Source organism: Elgaria multicarinata, chromosome 3 (genome assembly GCF_023053635.1).
Source record: "Elgaria multicarinata webbii isolate HBS135686 ecotype San Diego chromosome 3, rElgMul1.1.pri, whole genome shotgun sequence".
In the NCBI taxonomy this organism is placed as follows: Eukaryota; Metazoa; Chordata; class Lepidosauria; order Squamata; family Anguidae; genus Elgaria; species Elgaria multicarinata.
The window spans coordinates 38,018,039-38,045,014 of NC_086173.1; the positions used below are offsets into that span (position 1 = coordinate 38,018,039).

The 26,976-nt window shown below is 45.8% G+C and overlaps 1 protein-coding gene across 1 annotated transcript in view; it reads left to right on the plus strand.

Moving 5' to 3' along the window:
- The window catches only part of ERBB3 (erb-b2 receptor tyrosine kinase 3), an 89,637-nt gene that overhangs the window by 47,191 nt on the left and 15,470 nt on the right, over positions 1 to 26,976 (plus strand). Inside the window, exons 4-17 of the mRNA XM_063119983.1 lie at positions 5,478 to 5,603; positions 9,233 to 9,298; positions 11,812 to 11,930; positions 13,114 to 13,255; positions 14,241 to 14,354; positions 16,392 to 16,512; positions 17,499 to 17,572; positions 19,023 to 19,113; positions 19,656 to 19,855; positions 20,202 to 20,334; positions 20,422 to 20,512; positions 22,207 to 22,361; positions 23,809 to 23,862; positions 26,792 to 26,933. Of these exons, the coding sequence (XP_062976053.1) occupies positions 5,478 to 5,603; positions 9,233 to 9,298; positions 11,812 to 11,930; positions 13,114 to 13,255; positions 14,241 to 14,354; positions 16,392 to 16,512; positions 17,499 to 17,572; positions 19,023 to 19,113; positions 19,656 to 19,855; positions 20,202 to 20,334; positions 20,422 to 20,512; positions 22,207 to 22,361; positions 23,809 to 23,862; positions 26,792 to 26,933 (1,628 nt within the window). The remainder of the gene's footprint in view (positions 1 to 5,477; positions 5,604 to 9,232; positions 9,299 to 11,811; positions 11,931 to 13,113; positions 13,256 to 14,240; positions 14,355 to 16,391; positions 16,513 to 17,498; positions 17,573 to 19,022; positions 19,114 to 19,655; positions 19,856 to 20,201; positions 20,335 to 20,421; positions 20,513 to 22,206; positions 22,362 to 23,808; positions 23,863 to 26,791; positions 26,934 to 26,976) is intronic.

Genomic DNA, 26,976 nt, shown 5'->3' on the forward strand with positions numbered 1-26,976 from the left:
TGAACAACAACCTGATTTTATGGAGCTGCCTGACAGGATGAACTCTTTAGGCAGAGCATCTGGGTGACTACTTGGCTGTGATCTCTTGGATCTTGGAATTCATCTTCTAACTGTAGCTCCGGCACATTCCTGAGCCTAAGGTTCCTAAATGGCCAGGATTTCATCCTTCTGATCAGTTACCAGACTAGGATGATGTAATGTCAAAAGTTGAGTTTCGAAAGAAAGAAAGAAAGAAAGAAAGAAAGAAAGAAAGAAAGAAAGGAAGGAAGCTGCCCTTCAGAGGTGGCATTTACATACTTTTATATTAATCATTCTCAAGCTGATTCTAATCAGAAGAGAAAGGTGGTCTGCACATGCTCAAGCGCTATTCAGGCACTCTATATGTGGATAAAACAAGCAGCCCCTCTCCCTTGTCACGTTTGTCACCCTCAACGCATGGAGGGCGACACTGAAGAGGGACCCTCTTCTATCTGCGGAGGCTCTCCATGAGAGCCAGAATGTGAGTTTTTCAGCATTCTGGCTTGCATGGAAAACCTCCATGGATACAAGAGGCTCCCCTCTTCAGACTGTTGCCCTCAACGACCACATACAGACTGACAAGAGAGAGGGGCAGGACCTGAGTGCTCCTTTTCCTCACGCATTTGCTTTATCCAAACATGGAACGCCTGAACACAGATTAAGATGACAGGACTTTTGAGAACACACATGGCGGCCCTATGAGAATCTCAACTGTCATGGTTAACCCTTAAAACTGAAAAGGCCTAAATCTACAAGGGAGCTCCGAAGGATTTTGCGTAGTCGGGGGCTGAGGCTTCAGTGCCCTGTTCTCGGAACATCAGCGCCTTTTTATTCTAGCCCCAGTATAAAATTCCATTTCCCTCTCTCTGCTTGTACAGAACTGTAGATTACATAGAACCCTGGGAAAAATAAGCTTTCACTGTTTCAAGAGTAGAATGTGACAAGCTGTCTTTATATACCATTATCCAGCTAGCACAATTCACAGTGTCTCAGAGAGAGTTTGGTGCGTCCAGTCCGTGGTGGCAACCCTAATAAAATGACAGCTTCACAACGAGAACAGAAAACATCTTTGTTTATCTCCCATCAGCCACTGGGCCAAAGATTCTAACTGGCAACCTGTCCCTCTACTCTTCCTATTGCTAAGCCTCTGAACTTCTGATTGTATCAGAGTGAACATCTTTGCCCTCTGATCTGGAGATTTGTGGGTGAAAGTCCAATCAACTGAAAGAATTTATGGAACCACTTAGCCAATTAGCTCTCAGGATTAACATAACTGCCACTTTATCAGTTCCAAGAAGTAGGTTTATAGACCAGTCATACCACTCTGTCCTGTAACTGGCCAGGCCTGAAGTTATACAACAGGTTAGACTCATAAACACTTGGGGTGGAACCCCTGTTCAAGGTCAACTCCAATTAGAGTGGAGATAATGGAAGTAGCTGAGGAAATGGCATACCTGGCCCAGGGCGGGCGGGTACAGTTTAGGACCACAGGAAGCAGGTCTGTCAGGGAAACCTGCACCAACTGAATTGGCTGTGAGATACAATTGCCAGAGCTCATCCCACGTCTCACTTATGACAACAATTTTTTTTTAAAAAAAATTCTATTATGAAAGACTGCTGGGATTATCTCCCAAGGGAAGGGATGTTGGCAACTGTTTTGCAGCCTGGGCTGATGACACCTGGCTAAGCAAATGCTGGGTTCTGAAATTCACACCTTCCACACTGCTGCAATTATGCATGTGAACTTTTCTTAATTCCCGTCCACAGTTACTATTACGTACCTGTGTTCTACCTGAGAAGCAGTTGCATTTGGGGATAGGCTGAAAAGGAAGGAAAATTTGCAGTGGTGAATGTTTGCCTTGCTTGGGGCTTGGAATAGCAGACTTGAGGGTGCTCTATTGTCATGCTTACAGTTTGAAAGTCAGCAGTTATGCCAGGTCTGTTAATGGCTGCCCAGGGGGGCAGTCCTGCAGTGCAGTTGCCTGCAGTTTTGGTTTGTCTGCATTGTGCAATTTGGAATGGCAGGAATTCTTCCAGAAAAGGCATATAGCTTTGCACCCAGGATGTCTTAATAATGACGTTGGGAACCTGGTTGTGTAGATTATGCAGTCCAGGCTGGTCTATCAATGCTGTAGACAACCAGGTAGACGAGCAGAGCAGAGCAGAGCAGAGCAGGCCAAGGGATTCAATGAGTATTTCCAATGCCCCGAATAAACCACATGCCTCTGACACAGCAAGGGCCCTTTTGTGTTCTTCATTGACTAGTCAGACAGACCAAAAAACCACAAGCCCTGTTTCAGACATTGTAAAGCACGTCTCTGAAAGGCATTTCTGGAAGATTCCTTCAGCCTAAATCTCACTTACTTTCCAGAACCCATTGTCACAATATAGTGCCTGTGCTTTGACCCATTTTCTCATCAACTAGACTTGACTTCCTCTTCAGTTTTGGGACCAAATCCAAAGAAGACTCCGATTTAGTCAGTTGTACTGCTGGATTAATTATGATGCTGATTTTATTTATTTAAAAAAATAATCAGGGCAGAGCCCTCCCAAGGTGGTTTACACAATAAAATCCCATGCAGTGTGGGGGGGGGGAACCCATCCAGTGATAAAACAACAAAAAATTCATTAAGTTAAGAAACACCAGCAATAAAACATTTGGCCTAGACAGTACTAAAATCTAAAATACAATTGTAGCTAAAGACCCAGAACAGTCCAATAAAACATAATCCGGAAAAGGCCAGAGAAAAAAAGTCTTCAGGGAATTCCTAAAAGCTTGCAGTGATGGAGTCTGATGGACCCCAATGATAACCCACTCCAGAGATGTGGGGCCACTGTAGAAAAGGCTCTCTCTCGTGTACTTGTCCACTTAACTGCTCTTAATGGTGGGCAAGCAAAAAGGGCTTGTGCTTCTGATTTTAAAGTGTGGACAGGCAGACTTCACCAGGGTGGTTCATAATTTACATAGTAGACAAACTTACTGCTTATCTCCTGAGAGTCTCCTAGTGAACACTTCAATGTTGAAAAGGAAAATGTGTGTCTCCAAAGTGTCTCCATGAGTTTAGGCAAATGGCTCAGTATAGCAAGAGTGATTTATATACAGAGAGAAACTTCTGCTCATGGTTCTTCACACTGGATCAACTCCTACTAGGACTGCACCGGATACAAATCTGCACACAGCACCAAGGGCTGCACACAAGAGGATCTATGCTGGATTGGGTCTGTACATGCATACCACAGCCCAGGGATGGGCAGAAGGTAGATCTCTAGATAGTTTGTATTTCACCTCCAAGGAAGCCCTGCCACGGTGGCTGGTGGTCAGCACTGCTGGGAATTGAAGTCCAAAACATCTGGAGATCTACCCACTCCCTGCCCTAGCCGATGTTCAGTGTGATCAGCCTCGGTGCTGATCAACCCTTTGCAAAAGAATCCAGTCCCATCCTGTTTACCCCTGAACAGGTGGATCAGCACTATCAAAGCTGACTGTTCATCAGTGGATTGGTGGATAGGCGCACACACGCCATTGTTTAGCTCAAGGTTCTTTGGGGGCCATTGGGTTTGTGGCTAGAACAGGGATTTGAACCCAAGGTCCAAACTGAACTCTCTTCACTGGATCACAACAGGTAGGTGCTACCTCTGTGTTGGTCTGTATTGTCTGAATCCAGACAGAGGATATATGTGAGGATATGGGTTAGAGAAGAGGTGGGTGGGCCAAGTCTGATTTTGCACAGGGCCCCTATATGTTTCAGCTTAGTACTGCTGGTTGGCTGAGTTTGAAACCTTCCTGAATGACTAGAGGGGGCAACCCTGAAAGCTGTGTGAGAAATGAGAGTCCCTGGGGCTCATGTCAGCAGAGTTAAAGAGGAAGGCAGACAACCAAGAACAGGTCTCTGCATGTTGTAGGTTCCTGCCCCAACCAACCTGTTTGGTTGATATTGATGTTGTTGTTAAGCTACTGTGGCACCAAGAGACAACACCTGTCTATCAGCTTTCCCATCGCTTGATCTTTCTGTTGGCTGACAGAACAACACTTGGCTGGGGAGACGTGATGGGTTTTCAGAATTACCTGGGCAACATTCCCTGTTGTAGGAAAGTGCCCCTGGCATGCCGTGGCTGCTATTAGTACTGAGAATGTATTTTCAAGCCGCTAACAGTATACCTAGACCTATATTAGAATGCAGAAGTGCTGTGTTCCTTCCATAAAAGAAGTTGTTGTATCAAGGTTGTGTAGAATGTAAGTGTTGTTGTGGGAAGAATTGTGGAATTGGCAAGGAATAGGAAGGCAGGGCCAAGTGGTGGTGGAGCAGCAAGGATAGTGATGCTATGGAAATTTGGGAAATGCTTTGTCAGCTGTAAGCCCCATGACAATCTTTGCAGGATTAGAGCTCCATCTGGGTAATCAAGGCAAATAAACCAGAGGATCTGGAGAGTTAATGGATTAGAGCAAGCAAAGGTAAACAGAAACATGGTCAACAGACACCAGAGTCAGGAACATATGAAAGCATCAATCTGATCAAACCAACAAACACAAAGGTAAAAAAAAAGTAAACAAAGAATTAAATTTAAACCAGGCCTACTCATTCTAGAAACTTCCTACTGCCAGCTACTTGTAGGAGTTTGATATTATCTATATTCCTTTCTACGCCTGCAGAGGCCTCTGAGCCCTGAAGCATGCACAGAGAGATCTTGGCCTCAAGCCATGAGTACGTGAGAACAAGCCCTGTGTTGGTGAAGATTCACAAGTCTGGCGGAAACTCAGTCTGTTAAGCAGCTGGCTCTAAGAGCCAAAGATGTTGGTTCAGTGCATGTGTGCTTCCCCTAGCATTTCACATCATAACCAGGGCTGGGAGGATCAGCCTCTCCTCCAAGTGCTGGCCAAGTCCTTGGCTTTGCGCAATGAGCATCGTCCCCATGATGCCTGCAATGCGAAGCCACAGCAAGCGCTGGGAAGAGCACCCACTCATCCTAGAGCTAGTCAAGTCCCCTGCCCACGTACCCACTGTTCTCTCGGATGTGAGAATGAACATAGCAGCGGGGATTCCTCCAGGAGACAGGACTTGGAGACCAGGCTGGATGCAGAGCTTCGGGGGGGGGGGGCAGTTTACACCCGTGGGCTCAAGTTTCAGCATCCCTGACACACACACAGAGTCCTATAGACAGCTGTATCCACAGGGGCTTTTTGAGACCTTCCAATCAATACATGCAGGTTGGATGTGCCCACTCCATTTCCCCTTCTCCCTGTGAGTTCATATAATGTCTGAAAAGGGCTTGAGTGTCAGTGGGAATGCTCCTAACAGCCTTGCCCTCTGGAAATTTCCACAAGAAAACATGAGAATGGGATTCAGAATTCCTGAGATGATCTCAAGGCTCAGCATGATGGTTGTTGCTCGCCACAAATCTTTGGACTTCTCTCATCTTAAGGAGGGAAGGTGGTCACAGCTGTCTCTTTTGCTTTTCAGAAATCCTGTCTGGAGGCGTCTACATTTCGAGGAACGTGCGGCTCTGTCACGTGAACACTATTGACTGGGGAGACATCATCCGAGACTCACGATTCCAAGCAGTGGTCCACGACAATGGGATGAAATGTGAGTATCAGCTAATAGTAAGGTGTGAGTGTGCCTGTGCTTGCATTCCTCTAGGACTGGCCTTTTGGTGCTGTACATTTGCACTTTTTCTTAAGATGTCTTCTCCTATCGGAGGTTAGCTATAATTACAGCCATTTTGTTTTTGATGTCACTGCTCTACATAATTGTATAGAAGTACAGCTATACCAAACCCTCAAGTTCTTTAACCATGATGTTTGTCTTCTTCCCACTGATCTTTTTCCTTCAATTTCCCCTCATATAATAAGTTGGAGAATGGTGTATTTTTCTCTTCGGATAGTATGACCAAGATATTGTAACTTTCTTCTTTGGGTGGTAGTTATTGATTCTGTTTGTTTGCTTACCCTATGTATTATTATGTCTTCATTTGTTACTCGGTCAGTCCATGATATCTTCAACATGCGTCGGCATATCCACATTTTTAAAAAATTGATTTTTCTCAAATTGTTTTACTTAGGTGTCCAAGCCTCCACTCCATAAAATAATACTGAAAACACATAACGTCTTATGTTCTTATCTTACTATCCGAATCCTTAATGCAAGATTAAGGTTCTCATTACCTAGCAATTTCACAGGAAGCTTTAAAGGCCATGATCTCCCCTAAAGGTGTAGGTTTCTAAGGTTGGAGCATGGGGTTTGTTTGGGTACTAGGTGCTGCCTCTCTCTGCATATGGAAAATGGCATCTATGCTATACATGCCTGTGTCCCATTCTCTCCTTCCAAATTCTTTCCTTCTTTTTATTATGCCCCATCAGCTTGGAAGAGTCTCCATTTTGGGGCTCTTCAGAGGCAGCTGCCAGATTCATGGAACCATTTCTTCAATTTTCTTTTCCCTGGTACATTTATATTTATTTATTTATTTAAGGATTTTTATGCCAAAAAAGGCTCTCACGGCGGCTTACAAAAGCATTTCTTGACAGTCCCTGCCCACAGGCTTACAATCTAAAAGACATGACACAAAAGGAAAGGGGATTGGGAGGGAGGAAGAGGAGGGGGGAAAGGAAAGCAAATTCAGGCACTACAATCTTAGTTGCAAAGTTCAGCAGTTACAGTTGACAGCAGGAGGGAGGGGGCTCTGAGCTGGAGCTGGACCCAGGCACGGTGGAGAGGTGCCTGGCTGCTGCTTCCTCCCTCACTGGTGGCCTCTGCAGAGACAGTTGGTAGCAGGAGGGAGGGGGCTCTCAGCTGGAGCTGGACTCAGGCACGATGGAGAGGGGTCTGGCTGCTGCTTCCTCCCTCACTGGTGGCCTCTGCAGAGACAGTTGGTAGCAGGAGGGAGGGGGCTCTCAGCTGGAGCTGGACTCAGGCATGATGGAGAGGTGCCTGGCTGCTGCTTCCTCCCTCACTGGTGGCCTCTGCAGAGACAGTTGGTAGCAGGAGGGAGGGGGCTCTCAGCTGGAGCTGGACTCAGGCACGATGGAGAGGGGCCTGGCTGCTGCTTCCTCCCTCACTGGTGGCCTCTGCAGTGACAGTTGGTAGCAGGAAGGAGGGGCCCCTCAGCTGGAGCTGGACCCAGGCACGGTGGAGAGGTGCCCGGCTGCTGCTTCCTCCCTCTCTGGAGTTCAGGGCGTTGTATATGGGGTTCCCAGGGTGACTTCAATCCAGGCATTGACTAGGCCTAGACCTGCTTAGCTTCAGCAAGATGACTGTAACATGTGCCTTCAAACTATGCCCTCAGTCTTCATGGCAATGTACATGAAGCTGATGACTGAAGTTGGGGTTTTGTACCGAAATGTTTCACAAAAAAATTTAGAACTGTAACATTTTAAATTTTAGAATTAAAAAAATATATATTTATAACTGGAAAGCGCTACTTGTGGTTCTTTGTTTCATTTTTGGAGTGCTACATCATGCGTATCACATTGCCTGCCTATTGGTTGATTCAGTGAACATGAGGCTATTCTATTTTACTTCACAACAATCCTGGGAAGGAGGATTGTCTGATAGGCAATGAATTACTCCAGGGCCGCATCTACACTAGTCTTATAACGTTGCTAGTGTCCCTTTCTAACGTGGTTCTCTGTATCGGTTCTCTGTATCATGGGACACACTAGCGTGACTTACGTTTCGCTGCAACGGAACTTCAGGGCACATTGTTCCATCCTTCCGTTGTTCTCCCTCTTCTGTGAGAGCTGCTGGGTTTGCTCTGCCCACTGCCTGCCTCATTCCTAGCCAGCAGAGCAGAGCAGGACAGGGCAATAGTCATAAGCACACACAAATCTCCTCCCAAAACATCTTAACACAAGTCCCAGGGAATTGCCTGAATGTGTAGGAGCCAGCCACTTTGCTGAAGTTAAGCAGGGCTGGGTCTGGCCAGGATTTGGATGGGAGACCAAATTGAAAAGTTTTAGCAGCAGCCCCATTTAAGCCCCTCTGGTCATGAGTTTTGGACTTTGGACCCTTGTTAATTTTCCTGCACGGAGCTACAGCAATCCTTTGAGCGCTCCTCAGCTCCTTTGCAAAGAGGGGGGAAATGTTAAAAAAAATCATAAAAAATCAACCAATGACCCAATTTGATTCAAATTTGGTATTTGAATTACTGTGCCAATTTTGGTGTCTATCTATAAAGCTTATGCAGATGTAAGCATTTGTTTAAAATCCTGCTCCTGCGCCCACAGCAGCGGCTCGGGCGAATCTTTTGCAAAAGGAGCACAATTCAGGCTGGATGCATGGGACTACTTCACAATCAAAGCAGATTCTAAGGTGGAAAACTTCTGAGTCCTTTGCATGCAATTGTCAGTGATTGCACAGTATAACGCTGGTGTGATTTATCTGCTGTAGCAGATAAGATAGCAAACGGGGGAAGGAAGGAGAACAGGAAGTGGGCGGAGCAAACCCAGCAGCTCTGAGAAAGGGAGAGGAGAATTACCGGTAGAACGAGGCACATGAATCTGTAGCCACACTGGAACTAAGAAATAGAACTTGTAAGTACAACTCATTTGCAACGTTGGAGACCCAGGGTCACGTGATGCTATGCGTCACAGTAACCCAATCAAAACGTTAGAATAACATCAGTGTAGATTCCCACCAGGCTACTGCAAGAGATTCATGGCAGAGGCAGGATTACTGCACAATACTGGTTTCCTTGGTCAAAGTTCAACTGTATCAACAATTGATGATTGGTGTGTGAGAGTTTGATATATGGCCTCTGTGATTAAATTAACTAATATGATTAGAAGCAGAGAATAATGTTTAGTAAATAGATCTTTTATGGAAAAAATGGGTCCTTTTAATTTGTATTGGAACAGGAATGTTCAGGATTCAGTGCCTCCTTATTTTCTATTAGGGGCTATTTGACTGGATGTTGATAGGTCTTCGTTAATATTTTATTTATGAATGGATGTAATATGGAAGTTTAGTGACAGATTTATTTGGAATGATGTAGTGAAAGAATAACTTGAACTCCGCTAGATCAGATGGGATCAGATTGCCCCCATATGACCATTCTAAAGTGGTTAAAGAGATCCAAAGATATTTGCCTTCATATTCCAAGAAAATCCCATGGGAAGTAGTCCCACATGCCTCATGTATTAATAAACTTACGTTGACCCACCACATCATGATCTCTGGTTTAGATGGCTGATACTGTACTTTCCCCCCTCCCTGTGTAGGTTCTCCGTGCCATGAGAACTGCCATGGGCGCTGCTGGGGTCCCGGTCCCAAAGACTGTCAAAAATGTAAGTATTACAGTGTCTCTAGCCCTAATTCAGGTAGAGTGCTTTGTAGTGGTGAATTTTGAAGTGCAGGGCCTCATCATGACAGTCCCCACAGCCTCGCCGCCAAGGAGAGTCCAAACATTCAGGCACCCCCTTGATCCATATCAACAAACCAGTTCTAGTGGATTTATTTATTTATCTCCACCAAGAATAGGTCTTTTGTAAAGCTGATGAGTCTTAATTGCCCTTTCAGAGCCAAGCCACTGCAAAATCCTTTGCATTACAACATTGTGGCATGAGGAAATTGCTTTTCCTCCACCTGGTGTGAGGATTGCAGCTAAACTCAGAGGAGACAGGGAAGTTTAAGGGGGTGGCAGATGATACCAGCATCCCTGCTGATAAAAAAAAAAGTGCCAGCATTGTATCCCTGCAAGCCTTGGCTTCACTGCACCACTGGTCCTTGGGTGAGAAGCTGGGACTCAGCTCTTCTTAGGGCCTTTTAAGAACAAGAACAGAGACTGGGCATGTAAACCACCCAGGGAGCTTCAGCTATGGGGCGGTGTACAAATGTAATAGATGATGATGATGATGATGATGATGATGATGATGATGATGATGATGATGATGGATGACTCTGATTCCATGTTCAAAAAGGAAAGATGCGATAGCTATTTTGATGGATCTCTCTGTATGCTTAGAGCAGGTGATATGTAACTGTGTAGTGTAACAGTTAGAGTGTTGGACTGGGAGTTGGGAGATCCAGGTTCTAGTCCCCACTCAGCCATGGAAGCTCACTGGGTGATTTTGGGCCAGTCACAGACACTCCGTTCAATCTACCTCACAGTGTTGTTGTTGTGAGGATAAAATGGAGAGGAGGAGGATAATGTACTCCACCTTGGGTTCCTTAAGGAGGAAAAAAGGAAGGATATAAATGCAATATATAAATAATATAACTGTTCCTCTAACAACCAAACCGGTAATGTAGAGGTTAGAGAGCAGAAAATGCTACAGTGAAGGGGGAAATGGAGAAAAGACTTTGGATGAGTTCGCATGATCATTTTCAATCATGTTGGCTTAAATAAGCCATTGCTGTTTGAGGCCCTTGCCAGACACTCATGGGCTCCTGTTCTATAACTCAATCCCTGCTCATAGGTTGTTGTGTTGTTCAAACCCATTGAGGGTTGGTTGTTGGCATGATCAACAAATCACCAGAACCCATGGACTGTATTAGGGTTGTATGTGATTTGTTGGCTTATTTAAGCCACTGTGCCTGAAAATGATCGGGCAAAGCACATCTCTGTTTGTATGATCTGGCTACAAGCCCATGCAGTCTTGATTAGTAAAAGTCAAAAGATGTTCCCAAAACCGGGGAGCTCCATATACTAGAGGCCAGTCTTTTAGTCCACATGAATTTATTTATTGTAATGCTGTTGTATTTATATCAATTGATGTAAACTGCCCAGAGCTTCTGCTATCGGGAGATATAGATATGAAATTTATTTATTACATTTCTATACTGCCCAATAGCTGAAGCTCTCTGGGAGGTTCACAACAATTAAACCACAAAATATAACTTAAAATACATTGTGGAAAAATTAAAAGTTTAAAACTACAGTATAAAATAAAAACCAAAATAAAACTTCGCAGCCATGCAGAGAATTAAAATACATTAACAGATTTAAAACAACGGAACTAAAAGACTAAAATGCCTGGGGAAATAAGGAGGTCTTCACCTGGCACTAGAAAGAGAACAACACAGGCATCAGGTGAACCTCTGTGGGAAGCTCATTTCTCAACCAGGGTGCCACAGCAGAAAAGCCCCTCTTCTTGGTAGCCATCCGCCTCACTTCCTTTGGCAAGGGCTCCCGCAGAAGGACCACTAAAAATGATCTTAGGGTGCAGGCAAGTGCATATTGAATGACTCAGAATCACTTGTGTGGATTATCCCGCTTGCTCTGCTCATTTCACATGCATTGAAAGTGATGTGCGAAGGGCAGGAGGAGAATCCATGCTTTTCCAGCTCTTTTACTTTTCTAATTCTGTGTATACAAATAGGCCTCTAAACTGTGCAGCTTTTAGCACACTGACAGTATGATCCTATACACGTCTGCGCGGAAGTATGCCTCCTTGTGTTCAATGGGCTTGACCCCCGGATAGGATTGCAGCCACAACTGGTGGCCAACACTACATCTTGTGGTAGTGAATTCCATGATTTAGCTGTGCACTGTATGAAGAAGGACTTCCTTTTGTCTCTCCAGAATCTCCCACCAATCAGATTCATGGGTTGACCCCATTGGGTTCTAATATTATGGGAGAGGGAGCATCAAGCTAAGAATGAAATGCACTTGGTTTACACTCTTCATGATCATGTGGAAAGGTCCTGCGTTTAGGGATAATAATCCACATTAAATAAGTTTGTGCTACGTGTCCAAGGTTCTGAGAGCAGATCTAGAGAAGGAAGGAAGGAACTGAGGTTTAGAGTGGCGGAAGACACTGACGGCTTCTCCCCAATCCTTTTTCTCCCTCTGCCACAGTGAGCAAGTCCATCTGTGCTCCCCAGTGCAACGGACGCTGCTTTGGCCCCAACCCCAACGAATGCTGCCATGACGAATGCGCAGGGGGCTGCACTGGCTCTCTCAAGACGGAGTGCTTTGTACGTAAACAGGCCTCAGTTTCCTGCTTTCCTGGGGTAGAATTTGGATGGCTGGGCTGTGTCAAGGAGGAAGCGGTGGAAATGTGGCTGGTGGTGGGGATGGAGGAAGAATTCTGTTTTATGTATTAGTTGCGATTATTTATATGCCACCTCTCAGGTTACAAATCTTACCAAGGGAGCTTATAAGTAGCATAAAAATAATAAAAGCACAATAAACGATACAAACAAATTATGAAAGCAATCGTCCGGATCCTTCCCACTGGGCAATTGGTGGAAGATGTCCCTGGGGGCAGGTAGAGTCTAGCTGGGACAGGAGGAAGAGTCTGGTATCACCCTCATCTACCTCCGTCCTTCTCATGGAATCCATCCCACAGAACGGATGATGGTAGATGGGCCTGTGGGGTGTGTGGTTTGGAAGTCCGAGTAGAGCAGGCTCTGAGTTCTTCCTTGCCTGCCTTTCTCTCCTGGAAAGGGTGGGGCAGGTCCAGCTGAGGGAGACTCTGAAGCTTTCTTCACCCGCCTCTCTCCTTCCCAAGGGGCAGTTGACGGTAGATGGCCCTGGGGGTAGGGGTGTGGGAGTGCTATGAATGTCTGGACCTGTATGTTTGTGTGTCGGGGATCTGGCCGCCTGGGAAGGACCCATGTTGGGCCTCATAGTCTCTGGCACCTCAGTTCTTACAGAAGTCTCTCAATATTACTACAATAGTTATGCCGGGATCCTCAATACTCCCCTCCATCAGGAAAGCTTGTATTTACGAGGCGCGCCATGCTGGCTCTGCCTCAGTGCTCTGTCCTGCATATCTGCCCTCTCTTCTATTGTCCCCACAACCTGCCAGCCAAGCACCATCATACTATTGACTTATCTTTGTAAGGTCATGCCACACACACCCAGCCCCTGACCTTTAGGTTTTCCAGAGTGTAAATCCCTTTTTTCACTGCCCTTCTGCTTCAGCATCTTCCTGCAGTCCCACTTTTCAGTGGGATACCAGGGACGATGTGAGTGCTGCTGAGGGAGCCCATTGTTTCCCACTGGGCTCCCTCAGGCTGGGTCTCCGTGAGATTTGCATGTGCTGTCGGGATTGGGGGACACTTTGATTAGGACGTAGTGTTTGGGCTCTTGGCCTGGAGCAATGGGGGCCAAAGTCTCATCCATCTTTGTACGACACCCTTTCTTCAATCCTAGGCCTGCCTGCACTTCAATGACAGCGGGGCCTGTGAAACACGCTGCCCCCGGCCTTTGATCTACAACACCAATAGCTTCCAGCTGGAGCCCAATCCTGACGTCAAATACCAGTATGGTGGCTTCTGCGTCAAAAACTGCCCACGTAAGTCCTTGGGAGTGGTTATAGTGATCAGGAAGTAGCTGTCTTTCACCCACCGAAGTGGGGGCTATTGTGTCACCCTTTCTAAGGGCCAATGCAACCATTATGATCCACTTTTATGGAAGCTACTCCAGGTTGCCTCTTCTGCAGAACTCCATGAAGAGGTCCGTAATGTTGGTAATCCTCTTAACCATTTGCGCTGGCCCAATTGTACGGAGTATCCTCACAGCAACACCTGCCTGGAATGTGCATGTTGGCACGGAGACACCACAAGATTTGGCTGGTGCACATGGTTAAGAGCCACCATACAGAATTAGTTTTCATAAGTCAACATGTGTAGGGTGTATAATTTTTGAATTGGCTCTCAGGCAGGTATAGGGAGATAACTCAGCAGCTGAGATCCCATATATCCCAATATGAGGTGAGTCATCTTAGGGGAGTCTCAGAAGTTTGATAAGGGATGGATATGCAGCTTCCTAACCCCTTTCATCTCTGTGTGTGCACATGTGTGTGTGCGTGCTCATGTGCATGCTATATGTTCCTCCTGTTGATGATACTGAGTATCTAATTGGATATTCCCCTAATTTTGACAGACTATTTTTTTTTCTTTATTGTTTTGATCTTGGGCCCAAACATTTTTTTAAAAAATATTCTGACTGTTCCCAGGATGAGTGAGAGTCACAATAGCTGAAATCCCTGATTTGTATATGAAAGAAAATCATGCCATATTTTATAAGAATCAGATATTAGCTAATTTCACTCGGTACATCAATTTTTCTGCAGTGGCTCTCTGCCACAGCTCCTTGTACCAAAATTTCATTGTTAAGTCCTGCAGTTTTCCAATGTTTAGTTGTTAACCAGCCCTCTCTTTGAATGCTAAACCCAAGCATCCTCGTCACTTCTCACATACCTAGAGGCAGACCAAGTGTTTCCGGCTACTAGTTACTTTTATTTTAATTCTTCCTCCGTTATCTCACCCCTTCTGCAGATAATTTTGTGGTGGATCGAAGCTCGTGTGTCCGGACCTGCCCTAATAACAAAATGGAGGTAGAAAAAAATGGCCAGAAGATATGCGAACAGTGTGAGGGACTCTGCCCAAAAGGTAAGAATGGGATGAACAGCCACATTGGCTGGGGTGCCTGAATATATCCTGGAGGCTGAGTGCCTTGATATGAAGTGATAGCCGTGGTCTCTCCTGGCTTCTGGAATCGAAAGTCAAATAGGAAGGGGGTATTGAGACGTCCAGCTTCCCTGCTCTGTGGGCCATTCAGGGCTGTACACAGCTGTCAGGTGGGAAAGACATAGGCACCATGTCCAATTCGCTGCATATCTCTTTTTTAAGAACTTGGAAGAGTTGACTGGGAAAGTATTGGGCTGCCGCTTCTGAGTTCTTTTAAGAGACATAAGAACATAGAAAGCTGCCTTATACAGAGTCAAACCATTGGTCCATCTACCCCAGTATTTTCAACACTGGCTGGCAGCAATGATTCCCCAGGGGTTTTTCCCACGCCTACCTGAAGTTACTGCGGATTGAATGTGCTCAGTGCTCTGCCACTGAGCTATGGTGTAATTTTACACCTTTGTACCCTTTGCGCCTTATGGCACATGTGCATTTGTTCCTTGAGAATGCAGACTTTGAGAATGCAGACCTTTTTTAAAAAATATATTTTATTATTTTAGGTAGAAACAATACAGATAAACAACTTCCTCTCCCTCCCCCTCCGATGGGAGTACCACTGAAGAATATGGATAGTTCAGACAAAAGAAATTTTACAGTGACATAAGAACTCTCCTGCCAGTTAAATAAAAGTAGTGTTTCAGAGTTCTCCATGCGTGGCTGGAGGCTGATATCCATGTTCCTTTGTAACCACATAAGAAATAAAAGTAAACCAAGGTTTTTAAAAAAAGTGTTGGTGGTTGTGTTGTTTCTATAGTTCCGGATTTCATTTGTTAATTTGTCCATAAGAACTAAGTCCCAGAGCTGTGCAAGCCAGATCTCGAATAAATATCCATCCAGGGATCTCCAGCGTTTGGCTATAATGAGTCTTGCCACTGTCATCAGGTGTATTATGAGGTCTTTCTGGATAAGATCTAGTGCCACCTCATCATAGATTGATAGGATAGAGTATAACGGTTTGGTTAGTGATGAGTCCAGCCTCATGGAAGATTCCCCCCAACCCCAGAATACAGAGACTAATGGGCAATCCCACCACATATGGAAATAAGTAGTGTTACTACCACAATTCCTCCAACAAGATGCTGAAATGGTGTTATTAATGTTACTAAGAAGTTGTGGATACATATACCATTGGTGAATAACCTTAAGAGCATTCTCTTGGACTTGTGCAGAAATTATTTTAAGGGGTATTTTGTCCCAGATTTTATTCCACTGAATTTCATCAATTGCCTCACCTAGATCTTCCACCCATCAGGTTTTTAGTGAGTCTAAAGGTGTTAATGAGGCAGAAATTATGGCTTTGTAAATCTGGGGAATTAGCCCCTTACCCAGCAGATTACAAGTGTACATTATAGTTTTGAAGGTGGTTAAAAGTACAAGTGGCTTGTTCACATATAGTTGGTTGCTCTATGTGATGAATAACCAGATGAATGGTAACCCAACTATAATCTAAACTCTCTAATTGGAGTTCTGGACCAATGATTGATTTTTGGGGCTTCATAAAAGTGTCGGATCCAGTATAACCCCTTCCTTTCCCAAAGGCACACAATCTTTACTATAAAAGGATGGGTGGAAAAGTAGGGGTGTTATTGGTGAAACTGGGGAGGGGGGCATAGCTTGCTAGCCCATTGTTTCAATACTATGAGATCCGAGGCTAAAAAAAGGATGTAGGGTTGTTGGGTCTTGGCCCCTTCTTAAGTATTGGAAGGGTAGGCCACATAAAGCCACACGGTTCTTTCCATATTCCATATATAGCTGTGTCACTTTTTCCAGTGCAGACCTTGATTCCAAAAAGTAAAGTGGTAGTTAGCCCCCTGACTTGTAGCCATTCCAAAGCGTGAGGCTGATCCCAGTTGCCAAGACATCCTTGCCTCTTCCATCAGCTCCAGGAAAGGGTCTGGGGTAGGAGGTTAAACTGGTCCCATTCACTTCCCTGAACACTTATCACTGACTTGTCTCCAGCTTGTGAAGGGACAGGAGCTGAAAGCAAATACCAGACAGTGGATGCCAGCAATATTCACCACTTCATCAACTGCACCAAAATCTTGGGCAATTTGGACTTCCTTATCACTGGTCTGAAAGGGTAGGTATACAAGAATTGTGGGCTGAACACTGAAACACTACTACTAGTGAGGTGGGATAGAATGGCTATGTGGCAGCCACATTGCATCAGTTCTACTCAGGGAATCATCTCTGGGGAGGAGCATGACTATTGACTAACAGCTGTGCTACAGAGAGGACCACTATCATAGATAAATCCCCAATGGGCCCAGAATTCCTTTGGACTGCAGGTGATGGGATTTTTTTTCTCATCTGAAGCAAAATGGAACTTGAACCCTACTGAGAATAGATCTTGAAAGTTAATCTCCAAAGACAGGGATTTGCTCTATGGTAGCCTCTCCTAACCTGGTGCCCTCCAGCTGTATTGGGCTGCAGTGTGATGCGTTTGATAGCCAAGGGCTCAATGAGCTTTTATTCTGATTCACAAGCTCATTGCAGCCTTGGATGTACACTTAGGCCTGGTTCAGACAACACGCTAAACCATGCTGCTTAACCACAAAATGGTTAAGGGAATTCCTTAACTATTTTGTGGTTAAGCAGCATGGTTTAGTGTGTTCTGAACCAGGCCATAGTCATGTAAATTACATAAAATAAAGTAGTCATGATCATCCTGTAATTCAGTGGTCGACAAGCTTTTCAGGCTGATGGATACATTTGGAATTTTGAGACTGCTGTAGGCACTCTCACAACATGGCTGCCAAGGGGCGTGGCCAGTCAAGAAACACTCCTTTCCCAAAGGCAAAATGGTAAGGCTAAAAGGAAAGTAACCCAAGAACCTAAGTTCAAGCATTATATATTAGTTTGTTTTCCTTTTCTTCTTGCTTTATTTAGAAAATAGAACAGTCCCCTAACAACTGGGGCTTAATGGGCTGTTACAGAAAGCATGTATAAGATAATAAGTAATCTTGTAGAGTCACTCTTGAAGAAGGATGTTGCCAGACTCCCTTTCAAAGTGGTCCAGTCTGAGGACAGCCATTGGTTCTGACCATCTCTGCTCTTTTCTGACAGTGACCCATATCACAACATAAGTGCCCTGGACCCAGAAAAACTCAACGTCTTCCAGACTGTGCGAGAGATCACAGGTGAGCTCTGGTGCAAATAACTCTTTATTAAGAGCAAGGACAGATATGGGAGGCTTTGCACGTTCCTTGTCTAATGTACATTGTGCCCCTTGAGTATTCAGTGCGGTGTCCAGTGTGCTGTCGGTACAATAGAAACAGGCAGGGTAGATAGAAAGTTAGAGAGGGGGATGTGGGTTTAGAGGGCATAATATTTGGGAACAGTATTATGGAAAGCTGGTGAAAGACTGGACTCTAGGTCCTTGTTCATCTGGGGAAACCTGTGGGGCTCCATATCTCTCCTGTGACTAGCTGGAACTGGGCTGAGATTGGTTTTATACAGGCTGAGGCAGGAGCAGCCAAGACATTCTCAGACCACAGGACACCAGAAGACGAGCACAGGTGTGCTGTTAAAAAGGGGAGCTTGCAGAGCGCAACACTGTTGCCCTGTTGGGGAGTGTGGAGTTAGCAGGAGAGTTTTACCCCATGCCCCTAAAATGGCCAGTGTCATACTGCCTTTATACAAATCTGTGGTGCAACCACACTTAGAATACTGTGTACAGTTCTGGACACCTCACCTAAAAAAGGATATTATTGAGCTGGAAAAAGAGCAGCTGAAATGATTAAGGGGCTGGAGCATCTCCCCTATGAGGGAAGGTTACAACAGCTGGGATTGTTTAGCTTGGAAAAAAGGAGGCTAAGGGAAGACATGATAGAGGTGTACAGAATTACGCATGGTGTGGAGAACATGGATAGGGAGACATTGTTCTCCCTCTCTCAAAGTACTAGAACCGGGGGTCATCCCATGAAACTGATTGGTGGGAGATTCAGGACAGATAAAAGGAAGTACTTCCTCACACAGCGCATAGTTAAATTATGGAATTCACTACCACATGGTGTAGTGATGGCCACCAATTTGGATGGCTTTAAAAGGGGGTTGGATAAATTCCGGAGAAGGCTATCAATGGCTACTAGCCCTGATGGCTATGTGCTACCTGCAGTATTCGAGGCAGTAAGCTTGTGTGCATAAGTTGCTGGGGAACTTGGGTGGGAGGGTGCTGTTGCACCACGTCCTGCTTTGTTGGTCCCTGATCAACAGCTAGCTGGCCACTGTGTGAACAGAGTGCTGGACTAGATGGACCCTCAGGCTCTTCTTATGTTCTTATGTTATGTTCTTAGAAGTCGGGGAAAGAGTGAAATTTGTATACAGGATTCTCACAGAGGTTGCTTCCAGCTGGAGGGCTCCTAGTATTGTGAAACAGAAGTCATTGTGCAGCTGTTCCATCTTTTCCTCCTTAACGATTTTTTGTGGAAAGAAAAGAGATGGAAGAAGTAGTGGGGAAGCACAGGAGAGTTACAAATGAAAGATGACATTGTTTACCCCTTGCCTACCCATTCCATGAAAGAGGCGGCGGCAGCGGTGGTGGTGGGAGAGATGTATCAGGAATCACTGACCTTCTGTTCTTGCTCCCAGGTTACTTGAACATCCAATCATGGCCTCAACACATGCACAACTTCAGTGTCTTCTCAAATCTGGTCACCATTGGTGGACGCAGCCTGTATAAGTAAGTATTGCTCCCTTGACCAGCCTTCTTTGTCTTGTTGTTGAGTTGTAGAAGGCCTTAGGGCTACTTTGTCCTCCTGGTGATGCCAACAGAACATTTGCTGTGGAGCCATGGGCAAGCAATTCTGAAACATCACAGTGGCAATGGTGGCTGAGTCTGGAACCTGATTGGCTTCCCATACACAAGAACACTTCCTGTGTATCTGCACCCTCAGGAGTATCTGCACCCTTATCTGCCACTTGCCCATGTTGTACGGTCAAAGAGGCCCACACCTCCCAATGCTTGTAAGCTAAAGGAATAATATGTATCTTCCCAGCCGGTGCCCCATTCCTCTTCCTGAAGCTACTAGTCTTGAGGGCTATATGTTACTCCAGTATTAGAGGCCGCTGAATATCAGTTGCTGGGGAACATGGGTGGGAGGGTGCTATGGTGCTCATATTCTGCTTGTGGGTCCACTCAAGGCACTGTGAAAGAGAAGGCTGGTTTAGCTAGGCCTTTGATCCAGCACGGCTCTACTTACCTTCTGTTTGTGCTTTTCCTAGTGGTGGTTTTTCTTTGCTGATCATGAAGAACTCAAATGTGACCTCTTTGCACTTCCGCTCGCTTCGAGAGATCAGTGCTGGAAAGGTCTATATCACTGAGAACCAGCAACTTTGCTATTACAACACTATCAAATGGGAACGTCTCTCTCGCCGACGCGCGGACCTTGACATCAAGAAGAACAGAGTCCCCAGGAAATGCAGTGAGTGTGCCAGCAGCAGAGAAGGGATGAGGGACCCTGAGGAGTGGAAGACGTGGCGTTTTGGTGCTAGTTGTATCAGGCAATTGGGCGCTGAGCGTGTTTATTTGTAATGACAGAGATATGCAATAGGTATGATGATGGGCAGACACCTAGGAAATTGGACCATTGCTATTGACATTGGGTTTAAAACATTGACTCTAGGGCTTTCCCTTTTATCAATTTGTCAGGTGGGGTCGGGTAGATGAGAATGGGGCTTGAGGGATTTCCCCTCTAGGGAGCACCTGCCCTCCAATGTAAGATCGTCCCCTGTCCCAGTTGTGATCCAGGCACTCTCTTTCTCTACCAGCCCAAGAGGGAAAAGTCTGTGACCCCCTTTGCTCTGAGGACGGCTGTTGGGGGCCTGGCCCGGACCAATGTGTCTCCTGCCATAACTACAGCCGTGAAAGAACCTGTGTTGACTCCTGCAGCTTCTATGAGGGGTAAGAATAGCCCACTGCAGGCACTTTCTTCCTCCCCCCATCCCCAGGTTTGTAACATCTTGTCTCTCTCCACTTTGCTGTGTGTAGGGAGGTTCGAGAATTTGTGCAAGATGGTGCGTGCTTCTCATGTCATCCACAGTGCCAGAGGATCGAGGGAGGCCTAACCTGCAATGGATCGGTATGCCTATATCCCCATAACTATATCCTGCCTTTTCAATTGCATGCGGCAGCTCACAACATCTAAAATAATGTCAAAGACCTGCCCTTTGGCTAAAGGCTTTTCCTGACTAGAGGCAGCTTTTCCTGAAAGCCCAGAAAGAAGCTCCTTTGAGAAGTTGTTTCATAGCCCTGGGGACACAGCAGCAAAGACCCTGCTCCTTGCAGGCAATTTCACCTCATGTAGCGATAGATCTAACCAGGTGCTAGGGCTCAGATGGAGAGGGGTGGTTTCTGAGGTGTCAGTCCCAAGCGATGGGTGCAGGCCAGGCCAACTCCAATGCCCCACCAGCTGGCCCAGAGTCGTGCCGTTCTCCTTAAGCACTGTCCAAATGCTTAAGAAATCGATTGGGGTGGCCTGTTTTTAGTATGGCGCTCCCCCTGCAGTGTAAACCATATTATTTTATTTTAGATATACTGCAATATATATATTCGGTATTTTCCAAAGCTCAGAGCAGTGAACAGATCATTAAAATACACAGATAGAGCAAAATGAAACAAGGATACATAAAAAACGCACAGAAAAAGACAAAAGCTAGCCGCACAATGAAACAAAGCTAGCCAAATGTTGGCTGGAGAAGAGAAGCTTTGCATCCTCTTCTAAAGCCCAACAGAAATGTGAATTTTCGTGCCTCTTTGGGAAGAAGATGTAAAGTTTAAGAACATAAGAAGAGTCCTGCTGGATCAGACCCCCAAGGGTCTATCTAGTCCAGCATTCTGTTTACACAGTGGCCAACCAGCTGTCGACCACAGGACACAAATGCAATGGCTCCCCCCGACCCTTGTGCTCAGCAACTGGTGTACATACTGCCTCTGATAAAGTTTAGGAGCCACTGCCCTAAAGCCCCTGCTTGTGGCAGCTGCCATCCTTTGTTGTCGCGAGGGTGGAGCAGCAAGCAGTGCCAGTTGACCAGACCCCAACGGGATGAATTGCAGAGAGGAACCCCCCACCCCTTGTGACCTTGCAGGGTGACGTAGGGGCTCCAGTTTCCGATTGGAAACTGCAGATGCTGAGGTGGCAAAATGTCCCTAGTTGCCCTTCCCCTGAGTTAGGGAAAGTTTAGAAGTCAGGCCATGCAGGGCAGAGCTCGGCAACTTATGTGTTTTGACCTACAACTCCCAGATGTTTTGGCCTACAACTCCCACCATCCTTTTCCATTAGTTATTCTGGCTAGGGCTGATGGGAGCTGCAGGCTGAAACGTCTGGAGGGCTGCAAGTTGCTTTCCCCACAACACCCCATGGAGGGCCAGGCACCATTTTGTGGAGGGAGTACTGGAGACTTAGGGATACAGTAGTGAAAACCTGATTTGTTTACAGTTTACATCTTGAGAAGGAACGGGAGGGACTCGGCAACTGCCACAAGAATTGCCAAATCCCAAGTCACCCCCAGGGACCCACACCACAGTCCTATAAACTCAAGGCACTCTGGGCAGCTTTCCTCAAGTCTTTCTTTCCAGTTTCTGATACGACAAAGGAACCTACTAGGGAATATGACAGCGAGGCTTTTCTATTCTGGGAACCCACTGCCTGCTCTGATCCGAGTTGAGCAGCCCTGGGAGTCGTACCTGGGACTTTCCCCCTCCATGGGCGTCTGAGCTGAGGCGTGCAATGGTCCCCCAATGACTTTCATCTCTCTTTTCTTTTTTGCTCCTCAGGGTGCAGACGCCTGCACAACCTGTGCAAACTATAAGGACGGGCCACACTGTGTAGAGAGATGTCCCGAGGGTATCGTAGGGGAGAAGGCGCTCATCTTCAAATTCCCTGATGCCAATAAGGAATGCTGGCCATGCCATGAGAACTGCACGCAGGGGTAAGAGTTGAAACGGGGTTTCAGCAGGAACAACTGTTTGGGTTGTATAGTTCCTTCCCCTGCCAGTTGTCACTCAGTTGCTCTGCAAGCCAATATTCTAATAAAGGGCATCCAGTTGACTCATATTTAGATGGTTGAGGAAGGGAGAAAGATATGTGAAGGAGAACCAATTGCCTTCCCTATAAAAGCAGGGCCGGCCAACTTGCGGCCCTTCCGATTTTTTGGCCTACAACTCCCATCAGGCCTAGCCAGCATAGCCAAAGGTGAAGGATCAGGGGAGTTGTAGGCCAAGACTTTGAAGGGCCACCAGTTATCTACCCCTGTATAAAAACACTTCGAGAATCAGCAGGTGCCTTTCAAAGATGAGCAGGTGAAACAGAGGTGCATCTAGGTAATTTTAGATCCTGGATTTAAGCGTTTTATGGGGTCTCCTTTTGGTGGCCACATGTATTATTTCCTTTGTGAAGCACATGACTAACACTTCTCTTTTCTCCCTCTCTCTCACACACACACACCTGCCATTTCATGCTTTACATCTGCTTCTGCTTTCCTTATATGTTAGAATGTTTGCCAACTCTGATTAAATAATGATGATGGTGATAATTCTCTGAGCATGTGCAGTTGTGCATTTTTAAGCTCATAAATAATCGGACCATCATGACCACAAGACTAAAAAGGAGTTTGTGTCTGCTGCCATGATACCCACATCTGCTGCTGCTCTCTGGCTGGTCATTTGCACACACCCTCCAGCCTGTGGATTTCCGCCCCAAGATCCAGACTTAGCTGCACCACTGCGTAGAGAGGGACAGAGCCAAAGATGCCAAGGGCTCCTGTTCCCACATTGAAGGGTCCACCAGAGCTGAGCCATCCACCTGTTGACTTAAGTAAAGGTATAATGGTAGGGTCCCTAGGTAGCCGTTGGAGCATGTTCACAGATAGTCATATGGTCAAGATTCATGGATGTAGCCAGCATTGCTTGGTTCAGAGCCACAACTGGTGTGTTCTTCAAAAGTCAAGAGCACTGGGGGTGGGAGGGGAGAGAAACAATAGAACCCAGCTTTGGGGAAGAAACGGGATAGACTTTGTGACCTGGGCAGCTTCAGCTGCAGTGGCTTTTGGAGCCAATCCCCAGCACTTAGAATTATGCCTAGCAGCCTGGATTTTGATCCGCTCCCGCTGAGGGAGCCACATTTTGCAGTGTTCTATTTGCCTCTGCAGGAGGTGAGCCTACACTGGGTTTCCACAACAGGAGGGTGGTTAATAAGCCATGGTCACTGGGTTTGGATGTCATGACAACCTGCACCTGGCAAAATATTTAGGGAAATGAGCTGGCACGTGCAAGGGGGGTTGAACAAGGCACAGTGGCTTATTAACTTCCCTTGCATTGTGCAAACCTGCTCTATGACTCCTATCTCCCAGGCTAATCATTTGGTTCTGTTTTTTGTAGGTGTGATGGCCCACTGATTGAAGATTGCTTTGTTGAGGAACTCCCTATTGCCAGGTAGCTATTAAAATCTGACCAGGTGTGGTGGCAGTGGGGAGCTTGTACAAAGTAAAAATTGCAAAAATGAAGAGACACTTAAAATAGTAAATAGAAAGCAATAAATCAATAAAAAATTGAGATTTTTTTTTTTAAATGTGCAAAATATAAAATTGAAGATTGTTAATTAGATTAAGGAAGAAAAAGGTATCATCTTTACCTTCACCAAAATAAATGAGCAGACACAATGAATAAGGTGTCTGGCTGAAATGGTAAATATGTACACTGGTGCAAATTCTCCTTGAGATGTGGTGTGGACTGCATTGTCTCTTTGTATGATAATCAGTATTAGTTAGCATACTAATGCCTGGATCTGTCCTGCAAAAACTTTAGCAAAGCCCTTTCTAGACTTAATGAGCTATAACTCAGTGGAAGACACCTGCTTTGTGTGTAATGTATGCAAGAATGGCTAAAAGTGTGAGCTGGTCAGCCCATAATTTGAATCTCTGCTCTGCTGGGCCTTAGGCATTACACTTCGGTCCTCCTCTCCATCTGCAATTTAGGGATGATAATACTAACCTACCTTACAAGGTAGTTCTAAGGATTATTGAGTTAATGGTTTGGATCCAGATTTACTCGTACTTAGAGTGTATTAGTAACGTGTCCCATTGATTGCACTGGGGCTAGTCTGAATAAATCAGGATCCAACCCCAATGACCTTGTTCATACGATCACAGATGGGAAATGAGTCAAGGGGGTTTGTGTTCCTGCCCCATGTGTGCCTGTCGCATGCCGGGGGCGGGGGAAGATCAGCATCACTATCCCCAGCAGCACAGCATGCCGTTTTGTGTGAACCTGGCCAAAGGTGGCTTGTTGCCATGGGTAACAAGCCACCCAGAACCTGACAACAGGCCATGAGTTCTGGAGGGCTTGTTACCCACAGCACAAGCTACCCTGGCTGGGTTTGCATGACATGACAAGTTGGGCTGCCACGGATAATTATGCAAATACCCCTGGCACGTGCTGGGGTATTGTGCGAACCTGGTCACTGTATGTGGAACACTCAAAGGCTGTTATATAAATGTTAACCAATATTATTTATTTGTTTATTGATTTCATTTCTATATTGCCCAGGCTCTCTGGGCGGTTCACAACAATTCACAAAAATAAATAGAAAAATGACAACATTATAATACAACCTTATAATCAAGCGCAGTCTAAAAAAAAAATTAAGATACAAAATCTGAAACAATTAAATAGCTGAAAACAATTACAATAACACTGTTGAATATTACTATTCTGATAATGCTGGCTAAAGTGGAAACCAGATATATTCTTTCTCTTCTGGAATCTGTACAGGGTGCGGGGGGGAGGGGCTTTCCCTTGAGGACCTGCCTCAAATACCTGGAGGAGAACCCAACAGGTTCTGTGTACCATTTTAATATCCTCTGGCCCCATAGCCCCCAATGGCTGGTTAGTTTACCCCTGGAAGCTAAGTAGTTGCAGGATTCTTTTAAAGGTGAAGCCTTTCCCCCCACTTCACCCTTTAAGATCTAGTTAAGACAAATTGAGGGATTTCATCAAATTATGCCCCACCCCACCCTTTGCTTTCTTCTGATATTTTCTTCTAAGATGCACTTGTTTCTAGTTGCTTTTCCCAAATCCTCTCCAAATTTACCCCATTTGGGATCCTGGGGATTTATGAAGCTGCCTTTCAAGCCAGGAAAACTGGCCAAGCTCTCAACCTCTTCTCCGTGCCCTCCCCCACCCCCCACCCACCCCCGGCTTGTTTCAGCTTGTTTCAGCTTTTATTGCCCTTCTAGCTAAGAAGACCGGCCCTCCTGTAAACAGAGGGTCTGACATTTGGGCTGGCAGCCTCATCATAGCAGTAAGACTCAGGCTGGTCAGAAAGAAAACTAAGCAACTCTTAGAATATAGATTTGGGGCCAAAAACAAAAGAAAAGAAAAAACCACCCCAAGAGAGCTCTGCTTTATCCAGTGCAGGCTGGAAAGGGGCATTCCTTTCACCCCATTCTCACTTCTCATTTCCATCCCGTTTACAATCACACCCCACGCTCTCCCACCAATGCCAGTTTACCCGGAGGCCCTTTGTGGGCGGCATGAAAGGAGGGCATGAAAGGAGGGCAGGGCCGGAGCAGGCCCCTGCCTGTCGCCCGAGGGCGTGGATCATCGCCCTTTGATCTCCTTCCCGTGCCTGTTTTCTCCCTTAAAAGGTAGGAGGAAGTTCCCACCTCCGTGTGAAAGATCCTCTTCTAATGCCATTGGTGCAAATGAGACTGAGGGAGATGCAGAACCCTCCGCAAGTCCTTTGACAGGGATGTTAAGGACACTGGGAAATGCTGGAAGCGATTCACCTCTGGGGGCCTGCATGTCTGCTTCGTTCGCCAAATACAGGGCTCTTTTGCTGTTGCATCGTGCTAATGTCAAGGCTTAGTGTACCGTGCACTAAAAATGATTGTGAGAAAAATGACTTGTAATAGTGTGTATATCCCACCTTAGAATGTTCCATGTGTTCCATGTATCGTATTCTCAACAATGTTTAGAACAACCATGTAAAGTAGGTCAGTTTTCTTATTTCCAAATGCAAATTAAGCCCATTTTCTTACATTGCCCATTTTTTCTACCTCTGATAATCATGGGAAGGGTGGGGAACTATGGAAGTCACTGATGCTTTTTCTTTTGATCTGTGAAAATTGTATTCAGCCTCCAATCTCTCTCCCCTCCCTCCCCCATTCACGTTCAAGATTTTCCAAGCGTTACCACCACACGTTCAAACTACTGTTTGCAGCCATGAGGACCAGAAACTTAATTTAAAAAAAAAAATGAAAGCTGGGATTCTCAGGTTGCTTAAAACCTTCAGTACCTCTTTCAGTACTTTTGCTGCATTTGTGTGGAATTGTGGCCCTAACGCTCAGTGTTTGCATCCCAGGACAGCCCCGACCGTGATCGCCGTGATGGTGGTGGGCTGCCTCTTCGTCTTCTGCTCCTGCGTCTTGCTCTCTTTCTTATATTGCCGTGGCAAGAAAATTCAGAAGAAGCGAGCCATGCGGAGATACCTGGAAAGAGGGGAGGTGAGACTGTACGCTTGTGCTGCCCCATGGATCACAGAGCACT